This window comes from Miniopterus natalensis, chromosome 11, assembly GCF_054644295.1.
Source record: "Miniopterus natalensis isolate mMinNat1 chromosome 11, mMinNat1.hap1, whole genome shotgun sequence".
Classification (NCBI taxonomy): Eukaryota; Metazoa; Chordata; class Mammalia; order Chiroptera; family Miniopteridae; genus Miniopterus; species Miniopterus natalensis.
In genome coordinates this window covers 50049203-50063696 of record NC_142091.1, presented here as the reverse complement: position 1 = coordinate 50063696, position 14494 = coordinate 50049203, and the positions used below count along the sequence as shown (strand labels likewise).

Genomic DNA, 14494 nt, shown 5'->3' with positions numbered 1-14494 from the left:
TGAAATTGTTTATTAACTCTAGTAGGATTCTTGTGGATTCTTTGGGATTTTGTATATAGAGGATCATGTCAAGTGCAAACTGAAATAGTTTTTTTAAATCTCTTCCTTACCAATTTGCATACCATTCCCTTTTTCTTCCCTCCCTCCCTCCCTCCCTTTCATTTTTTTGTTTAATAGTGCTGGCTAGAACTTCCAGTACAATATTGTATAATTGCAGTGAAAGTGGACACCTTCTTGATATTAAGGGGAAAGCTTTCAGATTTCTACCATTGAGTGTGATGTTAGCTGTGAGTTTTTCATAAATACCCTTTAACATGTTGATGAACTCTCTATTCCTAGTTTTCTGAGACTTTTTTTTGTATCATGAAAGGTTGTTAGATGTTGTCAAATGCCTTTTCTGCATCAACTGAGATGGTCAAGTAGGGTTTTCCCCCTTTGTTCTATAAATATAATGTATTACGTTGATTTTTTAAATGTTGAACCACCCTTGCATTCCAGGGATAAATCTTACCTAGTCATGGTGAATAATCCTTTTAATATGCTGTTGGATTCAATATGCTAATATTTTGTTGAGGATCTTTATATCTATAAAGATGTAAATCCTTTATAAAGGCTGTTGGTCTGTTTTCTTTCCTTGTAATGTCTTTATCTGAATTTGGTATCAAGGTAATGTTGGTCTCATTACTGAATAGTTAGGAAGTGTTTTCTCTCTCTCTCTTTTTTTTGAAGATTTTGGGAAAGAATAGTGTTAATTTTTCTTAAATGTTCAATAAAATTTACTGGTAAAGCCATCTGGTCCAGGACTTTTGTTTGTTGGGAGGTTTTGATTACTGACTCAATCTCTTTACCTGTTATAGGTCTGTCAATATTTTTTTATTTTTTCTTGAGTAAGTTTAGGTAATTTGTGTCTTTTAAGAAATTTCTTCTAGATTTTCTTATTTGTTGATGTACAATTGTTACCTAATGCTTCTTTTTAATTTCTTTGTTTCATTTAGCATATGTTAAGCACCATTTGTCTATATACATATAAGTAATAAATTTTAAATAAACATTTATGTTTATATAAAGTAAATGTATAAATACATATTCTTATGCAGTTTTCATAACAACTCTAAGATATGTGGCATTATTTCTATTTTATTAAAAGAAAAATAAACTAAAAGTCAAACAAGTTGATCAACTTTTCCAAGTGTTGCCATCTAGAAACTAGAGATAGAATTCAGACTGAAGTTCTCTGATTTGATATTTTACACTCTTGTGGATACGATCTAAGTGTGTATCACATTAAGAAAAGTTTAGGGATATTTTTCTGTAGAAAGAAATGTGATTTATATGTATGGGGTTATTCAAATGACATCTTGTAAAGCTAGGATTTGTCCCTCTTCCAGAATTAAAGCAGAGGTGTGTAAACACTGGTGCTGGAATACTTGATTAAATCTGTCTACTTGAAATTAAAGCTTCTGAGATTCTGCAGATTAGCACTCTAATTTTTAAATAAAAATCTTGAAGTCGAAGAAGGGAATATGTTCATCCATGGAAACTAATCTGGTTTTGTGGAGATTGATATTATTTTAACTGTCCCTCCTTCATATATGGAGGCTATATTATTGGTGAGCTCTCATTAAGACATAAACTTTGAATTGTTATTTCAATTTGATTTCATGTAATGGGGGTAGATTTATATCAGTTCATCCACCCTCAGTTATTTAATTGCTATTGTGACAAATTCCATGGATTTTTATTTATTGGTCATAGGTCTGGATGCATCAATGAAATAAGTGAAGAAATAAAGATTGATTCTTGATTATTAGCTTCTTGGTATCAAAAACAATGCAGATACTCTTAAGATCAAGACTCATCTCATCACTGAGCTATTCTTTGATGAATAGAGGAGAACTTTAGCAGGAGAAATAAGAGCATGGTGATCCTCAGAACAAATGGAAGGTTTTGTTCTATTTTTAGAATTTTAAAAGTGTCACCTATTACCTGCTAACTTCTGCTGCAAAGTGATGTCTGACAAAGATAAACTCAGACTGATCATGGCAATTTCTCAGATGTAGAGGAATTGTAATATTTTGCTACTCTGCATACATACATCCAGGCAAGATGCTGTGTTACGTCCAAGTCTATATTGATTATAGTGATTGAACTGTTTCCATATTGTAGCAAGAATGATGATAGCTTATTAAAGTGGGGTCTATATATAAGTTTTTTGGCAACACAAATTATTTACCCTCATCCTATGATGCCACCACACAACAATCTGTGAGATAGTTAGGGACAAATAGTGTATTTTTCTTCTGTTTTGGAGGGTGTAAAAAAGGTCTGAGGCTTTGAGCCAGTTATTAAAGAACCTTTGAATTCTGTCTCCTAGTTTAATGTATTTTTCTTCTCTTCTCCTCCCAAACTCTTGAAATGATTTCCTCAGTAGGTTAATACCTAAAGAGAATATCTCAGAAGACCACAACCATCCCAGTCCCTTGTCAGTCTGCAGAATCAAAGTAAATAGACAGAATTTCACCTATGGGAGTTTTGGCTCTTTAATAAAAGTGGAATTTGTATCTGAATTACACAAACTAAGATTATCCTTGTAGGAGGTAGACTGAGTCGAATGGGTCCTAGCCTCTTAGTACAACCCCCCTCCCCCCCCTTCTCCTGTATTTAGGTCTTAAAAAGTTTTGGCTTCATTTCAGTTTCCCTGAAAAATCACAAAATGTACTTTCTGTCATTCAGGGACTCTTGCTGTGGAGCTGCTTTGATTTCAAAGGAATGTTACCTATTGTGACAAGTGAAACGAATGTTAGGCAAATTTTCTATAGGTTTTAAATCCTGTTCCGTATTTGTTCTGTAATCCTCAGGTAAAAATAGTCAGTTGGAAAATCTAGAAGGCTGGAAAGATGAATTTACAGAATGGACATTCTTTCCCAAACTGTCTCTCGGAGGTTGTCTTCCTGCACGAGAGGTAGCAGGAGCCAGAATATGGCAGAGCCTAAAGCCAACCTGTTCCAACAAGCTTCATCTTCCTTTGTACCAATTTACAAAGAATGGGTCCTCACGCAAGCATTTCAAATCCAGAGACAAATTTGAAAAAAAATTGCTACAACATGTTGACTGATTCCTTGCCAAGTCAGCCACTGAGAACATTTTCTTGATTGACTCTTACACAGAGAAAATTAAAGGGGTTTGAGGAGGACACATACCTTTATTATAAAAAAACAAGTAAATTTCACAATACCCTAAGTCCCTCTCTCTCTTAGACTTTTCTCTCCGACTTTTATAGCCCCTCTTTTCTTCCCTTATCTTCTCCCCCTCCTGCCTTTCCTTTTCCTTTCTCTTCTAATTATAAACTCTGTTCTAACGTACTCATTTGTACTTTTAGTATCGATACAATGATATGTTCTGGAGAAATAGCTTTGCAAAGATTATATTCAGATATACAGATTCAAAACAGCGGAGAAGTTAAGAACGTTTTAAAAACATGCTTGTCAGCAGTGGAAAGAAAGCTGTTTGTAGCCAGCAGGTGAGCTGGAGAGTACTACAGGGTGTGGTAGAGATAGTAATAAATTAACTAGCAAGCCAAAAACTATAAAAAAACCCCAGCTATTTCATAGCATAGAAGCATGACAGCTATGAAAAAAGGAGTGCCCCAGGGAATTCTTTTAGAGTTTGATTTTTTAAAATATGTTTGACATGAAAAATGTTTTAGTACAAATAAAGCAACTGGTATTAAACTTACGGGGTGGGGGGGGGGGAGTTGTGGTTTAGAGTTAGCATGAATAATGCATGATATTTAAAGAAAGAATTGCTCTAAAATGTTCCGGGAGGCGGTCCATGTTGATGGTTGCAATGGTGATTTTTCTCCCTATTTTTGAAGCATCATTAATTCAGCATCGTTTCGTGATTTTTTTTTAGCCTGATAAGATATCGACCAAAGAAACACTATTTGACTCAGATGAGAATATTCTTTCATCAGATAATTTAGTTTAAAATCAAGGAGATCAGTAGAATTATTTAAGCATAAAGCGACAGTCACTTACTATAAAAAATAATTTGGCTAGTTATCTTTTTTAAAAAGCTCATGTAGCACTGCAAACCAAAATCAACCTCATGGAAGGGGAAAAACAAGATCAGATATTTTGAACATTACTCCATAGGAGACCAGCACAATATAGTGTTAGTGAGTGCATTGTAGCAGCGCTCCATATGCAATCAGAAGCCAATTGTTACTGGACTGTATACAAGCACACTGTGCTCAATGGTCTGATGAGGTATTATGGATATGATGCAAAGAGACTGTGTAGATTAGAAGCGAACAATTTGTTAAAAGTGAAAGCAACTTACCATTTACATTGGGCCAGCTGAGTAGCACTTCATGTGGCAAGCAGGATGAGTTCCAAGGAGCCAGGGGCGTCAGGAAGGCTCCAGGTATTGGTGGCCACGCAGAAAAAAAAAGAAGAGATTTCATTGCTTTCCAGTTGACTACCTTTATTACTGTGATTCTTTCTACACCGTTTCTTCATTATCGCATTCAGCTTTCAGTGTGGAGAAGTTCATGCAAAACAGCATGATTATTATAAATGTCAAAAATGTGTGGAGGAACAACCTATTAAAATATAGCCTGGAGATAATACATAACACCGACTTTATATAAGTAGCCAAAGCCAAAGTGATACTATACTCCATTTCATCACTGATATTGTGTAATTTATCCACAAGTATTAATTTTGACCTCAGCTACCACCATGACAATACATTCCTCGTCACTTTCTCTTGGTCCTCAGGTCACTGCACACAGCCTGTGTTCTCAGGTCACAGACGGCACCCAGTCCCCCTACTTAGGAGTGATCTGGAGTCCAAACCATGTTAAGATGTAGCATTGAACTTTGCTGAACCATGCTCAATCTTTTCCAGACTTTTTGTGTAGATATTTCATGTCAAATGCGTGATTATTTCATCAAATCATCATCAAGGAGCAAGCAATAAGTGCCTCGTGTGCATGGTTTGGTACTGGGATCCACCAGGAGTTAATCCAGAAAAATAATGTTTCTACTCCCATTGGGATACCAGGCATTTCACAGAATGTTGACAGATAAGATGAGCTTCCCGCTCACCCCTATCAAATTGAAGAGGCTGCATTTTTAAAATTTTTCTGTTTTTTTAATGAAATAAAGTTTAGGGTTATGGACAGTCAACATTATAATCTTTTTGGGCTTTAACATTTTGCCTTTCCGACCAAGCCAAACTTTCTGTTGTTCTAATACAAAAGCCTTAATGCTTTCTCGGTGAACTGAGTGTCAGCTTGGCTTTAAGATGTTTTTTTACTCTTAAAAAAATGATGTATTACAAGATTTGTAATGGAGTGAACATGCTTGAATTGCACATTAAATTTTTTTAACACCACATTCATGTTTTGCCAGTTTGCCTACCAGCTATCTGTTAACAAAAAGTTCCAAGGCAGCACTGCAAGTCTGTGCCCAACTAAGCCTTTTGTTTCTGCAGATGTTTGGGCTTAGAGCAATGTTGTAAAGCTCAGGCAATCCAAGGGCCATGTTTGTACTTGTCTGCTGCGATTCCCTGTGCATTGTCTAAACCTGTATGCATTGTTCTTTCCGACAGGTGATAACTACCCCGTACAGTTCATTCCATCAACAATGGCAGCTGCTGCTGCTTCTGGACTCAGCCCTTTACAGCTCCAGGTAAGTGCCAGAAGAAAAAAATGTGGGACAGGAGCCAGGACTTTAGTGGAAAACTGCTAACCAGCTGTATGCTAAATAATGGCCTGAATGTTAAATAATTTTTTAAGCATAGCCTAGGAGGATTAACACCTTATGTACTCACCATACTGCAAATAGAAAAGTGCCAGTTTCAATATTTTTAAAGGAAAAATGACATGATGACTTGGTACTTTCTATTCTCTATCAGGCGAGTTAATGGTTTTACAATTTCTTTATGGCTAGTTGTTATTGGCTGTGTTAGCTTTTTCCTTGTCAATTTTCCATCCATGTCATAATTTACGCCAAATTAGCTTTTACATATAAGCATCAAAACAGAAAACCATGCTGGACGTTTTCCATCCAGCAGCTGAGAGAATTGGGCCGGCGTTACCGAGTTATCTTAGCTGTTTGGTGAAACGTAGCACATCGCGCCTGAGTGTGTGCGGCCACCTCATCTCTCCCTCGCCCCAGGCCCGGCCGGCGTCCCCCAGCTCAGGACTCGTGCTCTCTACTTAAAAGCTAAACGTGGGGTGAGTGTTCAGGAGGCTAAATAAAAACGCCATGCGCACCGTGCCCTCGTCACGGTAAGAGGAAGGGTTCACAGTAGGGCCACAGGATCTTCTTAATGGGAAATGGACTTTAAATATGAGTATGTATTTTAACAAAAAGATAATATTTAAAAAAAGGTTAAACCTTCAGAATTTAAACATTTAGAAAATATGTGACAACTTTAAGTTCAGTACAGTGAGAGTTTAAAGATAGTATTTTATTCTTGTAATTTACTGTGATTCTTTTTGAGTTCTCTTTAGTAACCTAGGGAGTAGCACCTGGCCGGGCATTTTACTTCCTTCTTTGCTGTTCCCTACGTAATTTCCGTATTAAAAATGTGAGCATTTTACCATGAAAAAAACATTATTTTGAGCATTTGAATTGGGTCTGCAAATAAGGATTTTTGCAGTGCTCTGCGAAGCGTTTATGCTAAGCGTCATCCAGAACGCCTTGAAGATGTTGCTTGTTGTGGACTGCCTAGCAGAACTAGAAATTTTGCCTTATAGGAGCAGCAACCCCACCTCTCTTCCAAACCTTCCCCCTCCCCACTACTAACACTGGAACTTACTGATGCTGGTAAACTCTAAAAGAAGCTTCACTAATAGGAAACCTAATCTGTTTCTCCTTTTTTGATAGCTCTGCTATAGAGTGTACCCTTGAGTCAGAGGCAGGACTAAGAACCAGTACCATTGTTTGATCTTATAACCAAATTTCTATGAAGGAGCATCTGGGTCCTAAACCTTCTACTTCCTATTCTTTGTTGTGGTCAATACCCTGGATTTAGAAATATGTGTTCTGTTTCATGAGTTCTGACAGTATGTTTTGTCTTTTTTTTTTTTTTCTGAATATGCTACTAAACAGAAGGGTCATGTCTCCCACCCACAAATTAACCCAAGGCTAAAAGGCCTAAGTGACCGTTTTGGCAGGAGTTTGGACACCTTTGAACATGGTGGTGGCCACTCTTACAACCACAAACAGATTGAGGTATGAATACTTCCATTGATGCTTCATTGGGCGGGGGACTGGATTGTTCAGTCATGTTCTAGGCTTTTTGAAAAAGGGGTGAACACTAAACCTAAACACTAAAACAATAATCATTTACTATTTCTTATTCCTAAGGAGGCTCATTTTTGCCCCGTTTCTTTCATAAAAAAAGGCAAATGTCAAACCAATGCCCCTGAGTTAGGTTGTTAGTTGCAATCTATGTATTTAGGCAAATTCTTTACATTATGAATGTCTTCAAACCATCTTTATTTCCCTTACTTCTTTTATTTTTTTAATGTATAGTGATGTATAATGTTTAAAAAACACTTGAACTATTAAAAAATATCTCATTGGACCATATAACAACCCTGTAAAGTTGATAGAATATAATTCTGCTTGTACAAACAGCTGAGGTTCGGAGAGGCCAAGTTATTTGGCCAAGGTTACAAAATATTCACAGAGTCAGAATTTTTACCCAGGATTTCTAGCTCTACCTAATTCAGGTTTCCTAACTCTGTTTTCTCAGGCTGAAGGAGGAACGGGTGCCTGGGCCTGACTAGTTGCTTTTTGCCCCATAAACTTTGATAGTGTTCCTTTTATATTTAACTTCCAGTAAAGTTTTTTTTTTTTCTGTATGTGGGGGTATTCTTACTATTGGGATAAGGTGGCTTAAATGGCTCTTTGGAAAACCAAGCCCTTCTCTTCTACAGGGACCTAGTCTTTCTCTAATTTCATGCTTGATTCCTCTCCTGTATCATCAGTGTTCCTCTCTGGGACTATCAAGTACTGGAGAGTTGCCAACTATCTGTTGAATCACACAAAAATGGAGACAGGTTACCTCAGACTGAAATATACTTTGACTTTCTGGGTTAGATGTAATACTACATTTTATATTTTAACCTAGGATGGGAAATTCATTTAAAAGAAGAAAGAAAATAATTACAGCCAGCAAAAGTTGTATATTCAGCTTCTATTGGCTCTGCCAGTCTATACATTTTAAATGCTATATACTCAGTCAAGTGTCTGTTTGATGTCTCCTCTGCGGCTTTTGAATCTGCATGTTTGGAAAATGATAAAGTTTGCTCCTAAGAAGAAAGAAGACGACACGATCAAAGGCCACCTTGGGAATAGCCTAGGGAAGAGCTCCGAGCTTGTTGCCCACCTTCCTCCTTCCCTTTCGCTTTGATGTACAAGGTGTACAGGGGGTTTCCACCCAGACATGACCGGACATATACTCCTGGAGTATCGGCTGTCTTCCATACAGCCAGAAGGGATTTCTTTTCTAAGGCTTTTGGATGTAGAAAAGGTGCCATATTTCTGGACATTCTGAAAATCTACTATGTTTAGGATTGATTGCTAAGTGGAGAGAGAGCTGGACATTAAGAACAAACCTTTGTGTGTGATGACAGTCAGCAAGCTTACTTTTCAGGACAGATAGTTTGTTAAACTTTCAAGTGCTTGAAAGAATGTGAAAGCAGCTGGCCTTGGCACAAATGCAAGACTTCCTCTCCTCTTTTACTTCTTGAGGTGTTGAGGTCTATCCCATCATACTTCTCTTAGCTAGTTTTCTACCCAACTTTTCTTTCACTAATTTTTCAGGAGTCTCTTATGTTTACTTCCTTCCATCACAACATCACTAGCCCCTGATGCTGCCAAGTCTGGCTTCTGCTGGGCTTTTGATACCATAATGTCATACATGTGAGGGCCAGATCTGGGTGGTGCTATAGCAATACTGATTGAGAAGCACAACATATGCCAATGTCTGTCACTTTTATTAGGCTAAATAGAGAATCCATTAAACCACGAATCTTCACAGCTTTGCAGTTTAAGTTTGGACTGGTTTGAGAGTTTCCTAGGTTTTTATTTATCCTTGCTCTGTTTTCTTGCTCCCATTTTTTGCAACTTTCCCCTGCATGTCAAGAAACCTTTGTTCTGTTTGCTTGTATGCTACACTAGTTAGAAATGATTGACCTTGTTTAAAATGCAGATTTCCCAGACTTTCCAGCTATTAGTCTAATATGTTTATTGGGACATTTATGAACATCACAGTACACTCATATCTAAGCTGCTACAGACATTAACATTTTAAATCATGAGCAAAAATAGAGAGAAAATTTAATTATATATTGCTTTATTGATTTTAAAGTCTGCTTTCTTTTCTCCCCTTCTTTGACAAGCTAAAATGTCACAGTTTGGTCAACAATCATGATCATGATAAACTGTTGATACTAAGGAAGCATTATAAGTATGGTAACTGGTTTTATTTCTAAACAGAGATTCTTAGTAAGAAAAGTCCACAACACATCCATATCACTACCACCCCCACCCTCTCCACACACACCCTGCTGCATTGTTCAGAACTGGTCCTGTCTGATGTTACAGTTAACTTATACTTTAGAGGTTGTCACTTCTAGCATTAATTAGCCTGGGTAAATCTTAACAGCATTTATAGTCATACCCTGAAGCCTAAAATTTTGTTATCAAGTAGAGAAAAGGTATTTAAAGTGGAAAGACTCTCCTTACATTGGTGTATTCGAGTTCTTTATTTGGAATAAAGAAGATGCAGGAAAGATTTTTGTTTTGTTTTGTTTTCTGTGCTAATGCAAGGCATGATTTTCTCTGCCTCAGGGGCACAATATTAGAAGAGAGCAGGCCAAAGAATGCTATTTTTAGTTGAACAGTTCAGCAGATGGAGTCATGAATACTCATATATCTGAAGGTTGAAGGGCTTGAACCATTAATTTTGATAATGTATTTAACCCTGGGAACAATCAGAAACTGTAACTCTAAGGTTACAGTGCTTTTGACCTTTAGAGAACAGAGGGCATTTGCTACAGTAAACAATATATTATATTGCTACTTATTCCAATTCTCTACCCGTATAAATTTCAGGACCAGTTGCCATTTGCTTTCCTCAGCTATGTTAGCATTGGTCCTTCAAGTAAGTCAAAAAGAATGTTAAGGAAGGGGGGACCAGTATAATGAGGCAGTCATGTAAATATGGCCTTTAAATAGCTAAGATGTTAGATTGTTTCTGAATAAATATTGTCTTAGAAACTAAGCTCTGAATGACTTTTTTTTTTTTAAGGAAAAAGTGGTTTCAGTGTATTGATTCATTATATGTGATGACTTTCAATATGATATATCTTTAAGGTGATCTTGTTTAGTTTTGTGTTTAATTGGGAGTGATGTTGCCTCGTAGTTGTAGCTTATAGTAAACGCAATCTGGTACCATGTCATGCAAAGTGATACACCTGTCTCATGCCTTCTTATTAAATGATACATGCTCTCTTTCACAAATATAGCAGTTAAATATCACACAGCTTAAGAATTTCTAATTAAAATATCTCTACATGTCAGCATATTGGTAATGTATTATTTTAATCCATTTATTTTGTTTATGAAACAGTGACATATGTTTAGATTGTGAAATATATGAGCCTTAAAAATCATTTTATTGAAGAAAATTAATTCCTACAATGCTGTCTCGGTAATGTGTTCACTCACCCAGTCAGTCACTGGCGGCACTGCCAGTCTTAATGTTGGGTCGACGTACTCACCAGTTTTATCTGCATAGCAGTCTTGGGAAGAAGCAATAACAGTTCTTTTCCTTAGCTCCAAACGACAAGGCTTTCTTTCTTTACTTTTTTTTCTTACTCATTAATTCAAACCTATCCCCCCAAAACACTTTTCGTTGCTTCTATTTTTTTTTTTTTAAATACAAAGAAGGATGGAACAGAGTGCGTCTGTGAGGGATTCTGAAAGACCAATAAAAATTAAAAACAAGCTAGTTACCTTTTCAAAGTCAGACATGGTAATTTGTTTGTCAGCAGGGAGATGTTTGGGTCAGCCCTGAGGTACAGTGACTGTCAGCAGTTATTCCTACAAGACAAGTCATTTCACTCAATGTATTACTGACAGATTGCTCACTTCTCTGAATCACTGGAGAAAACAAACTTAATATTGTTACAGGCAGAGTTTCTGTCTTCATTAGCCTCAGAGAATGATTTTTATCGAGCATTCAAAGCCTACCAAGCTTTAGTTGGAACATATTTTAACACACACGTTCCTATAATGATAGTTGGGCAGTAGTCTAAATGAAAGGAATTAAATATGAAAAATTTAATAAAAAAAACAATATAAATGCGTTTTCACTTTTATTTGATGGGCACTATGCATAGTTTAGGGGAGATGTGAGGAAAGGAGTATAATTGGAGCCTTAAAACACTAGGAAAACCTATCAAACATAAGTTATTCTTAAATGAAACTATTAAAATCTTGCCAAGTTTGCAGAGATGGAGAACAATTGAAGTTTTTGCAAAAGCGAATAGGAACACATATTTTATTTAAACGATATTGACAGTTTTCCTGCTGCACAGGGGAAGCGAGGAAGTGCCCGTGGGCGCTGAGAACGGCTCCCTGCTTCAGCGCCAGCCGCGTCTGCACGGCGCTGTACTTGGGGCTCCTCCTGGCTTCTTGGCTGCAGCTGTACACAGGCCTCTGCCGCGGGGGTGAGAGGGTGAGCCGGCTTTGCTGGGGGGCTGGCGAGGTCGTGGCTTCCGAGAGCGCTGAATGAAGGGTTGATTAGAGCGACCTATTGCTGGCTTCCCAGTGAAGAGAAAGGAATGCACTGATTCAAAGTTTGTTTTGAGGATGCCAACCGTGGGGTTGTGCTTTGAGGAGAAATGCTTGCTCTCTCGTAATCAGCCTTCCCTCACCCCCTTGGGCTTTGAGAGTGTGATGGGCCTTGGGGGACCATTATAGCTAGGATCCCACGAGACGGGGACTAATGGGTGAGCTCCACTTTGGAGTCAGTTTATTGGATTAAAGTTTCCATTATTACTTAGTTGCCATGTTGTCCTGTACTGGTCTCAAATTACCTTCTTTTTATAGTTTGTTCATTGTAAAAAGTGGATATTTATTCTCAGGGTTTTTGTGAATAGTAAGTGGGATTATGAGGTATGTGTTAGATTTCCACAGAAAAGAAAAATAATGAAAATAGGGAAATACTTTCCAACATCCCAATAAGCAGTCAGTCCTGCTCTAGCTTTGCTGCCTAACGTGCTTCTGATGGGTGACTCTAATCTACTACCATGCAAGTCACTGAATTCAGGGACTTTTGTTTCTTTTGTTTACTGTAAAATCCCTAATATTGCCTGGTACAGTATTTGGTAAATTAATGAATTTCGTCTTTGAGAACCAGCTGGGACCCATGCTTCTTTGAAAACTGTTTTCTTTTGGATAAGTTCAGCCAAGTGGTCTCTCTTTAGGAAGCATTATTTTATGTAAAACCACTTTTCATTTCTAGGTAGCCTTCTTAAGAAAAATAGCAGGTACCAGGTGAATCCTTACGGCAGTAAAAGAAATGGAGGCAGATCAGAGAAGAGTGCAAAATACGAAGGTTACTTCCTAGTGTTCGGAAATCCGTCTTACTGTATTCAGTGACACAGGATAAGCTTATACCTACCCACAAATTAAAAAGTTAGATAAAATGGATTTTCTTTTAGAAATTGGATTTTCAGTTGGTTTTAAGGTAATACCTGAAAGTTGAGAGAGTACAGCTCTTTTCCCATAAGCCCTGTTAAGAACTGTATTTAAGTTATTTGACTGATGGGATATTCAGCTATACTCACAGGGATGGTTTAGTAGGAGCCCAGGACATTGGAATTATAAAATCAGTGCAGTCCTCTATCTTTCCTAATATAAATCTTCACCAACATTCATTTAGCTCCAGCCTCACTAATTAAGCCACTCAACAGGGAGCTCCCAGTGTGTGAATACTTGTATTTAAATAGACTGTATGTGAGAGGCAATGTGTTCTACAATAGTGACAGGTATTTTTATTCCTGTTTTTACCATACTGGAGTTCTGAGGTATTGTTCGATTGGTACCATGTACCCTATGTCTGTATGGGGTATAATGAACTACCTTGAAAATCAGAGACATGATGTGATTAAGGATATATTGGAAGGTTAGAAAGCAAAATGTTCTAGTGTTTGCCCTGACCCGTGTGGCTAAGTTGGTTGGAGTGTCGTCCTGTACACCAAAAGGTTGTGGGTTCGACTCCCAGTCAGGGTACATACCTAGGCTGTGGGTTCCATCCTCAGTTGGGGCATGTTTCAGGAGGCGACCGATTGATGGTTTCTCTCTCTCTCTCTCTCTCTCTTTCCCTCTCTCTCTCTCTCTTCTTCTCTCAAATCAATAAGCATGTTCTCGGGTGAGGAAAAACATTCTAGTGTTTTAGAAAATGCTTCACTTCAGTTTCCAACCAAAGAATAAGTCAGCTTAATACCTGCAACCAACCTTTGATATCATGATATATATATTAACCTAGATCATGATTTTCTGTACCTCGTCAATGATTCCCTAATGCTATTGACCTTGAGCAGCATGAACTAAAACCAAAATAAATAAATGATAGATATGTATAAAACTTCTACTACTTAAAATGTATATAGGTGTTGTCTGCTTCAAACCCTACAGAGTGTAAACATACAGTGGTCATTTGAAGCCAGTTTGAAATAGAGCTGCTTTTAACCTAGAATAGCCATTATTTGGATCTTTATCAATTTTTACTCTAATTCGCTTATTCCTTTAAAATAAAGGAATAAAATTTTTGTTACTTGAACTTATACTTAACTTTGAATATGATTGTTACAATGACATTACACTTTGTGTGTGTTAGAGTAATATAAAAATCTTTTTTTGAAAGGAAGTTTATAAATAAATGATCATGCTCAGTATATTTGAAAAAGTTTGTATGAAAATTCAAACAATAAATTTAGTCATTCAGTTATTTAACAAATATTTGTTTAGTGCCCATTATGTGCGAGGTACTATTCTAGACCAGTGGTCTTTAACTGGAGGCAGTGTTGCCCCCTGGGGTTCAGTTGACAGTTTCTGGAGATATTTTTGATGGTTATGACTCGAGGTGGGATAGAAATATCACTGGCATCTCGTGGCTGGAGGCCAGGGGTGCAATGCACAGGACAGACCTCCATAGCAAAGAATCATCCAGCCCAAAAATCAGTAGTGCGAGGGTGAGAAAACCTGTTCTAGATACTGGTGAAATTATCAGTGAGTAAAACAAAGCCCTTGCTCTCGTGGAATTCACTTCCTTGTGTGGCAAAGAGAAAATGGAATAGAAAGAACATATAATAAAGAAAATATAATAAAGACTTAGATTACAAATCTTACTCATTTTAACAGAAATATCCCACCTACCTACATGTTTACCTGAACCTGGG

General features: G+C 37.3%; 1 protein-coding gene across 25 annotated transcripts in view; it reads left to right on the top strand.

Moving 5' to 3' along the window:
- The window catches only part of SOX6 (SRY-box transcription factor 6), a 514047-nt gene that overhangs the window by 402221 nt on the left and 97332 nt on the right, over positions 1–14494 (top strand). For 21 of the 25 annotated variants that reach the window (XM_016225171.2, XM_016225172.2, XM_016225169.2 and 18 more), the window contains 2 exons: positions 5617–5696; positions 7125–7247. In XM_016225171.2, coding sequence (XP_016080657.2) covers positions 5617–5696; positions 7125–7247 — 203 coding nt within the window. The remainder of the gene's footprint in view (positions 1–5616; positions 5697–7124; positions 7248–14494) is intronic. The other 4 variants (XM_016225178.2, XM_016225176.2, XM_016225179.2 and 1 more) reach the window with 1 other exon arrangement.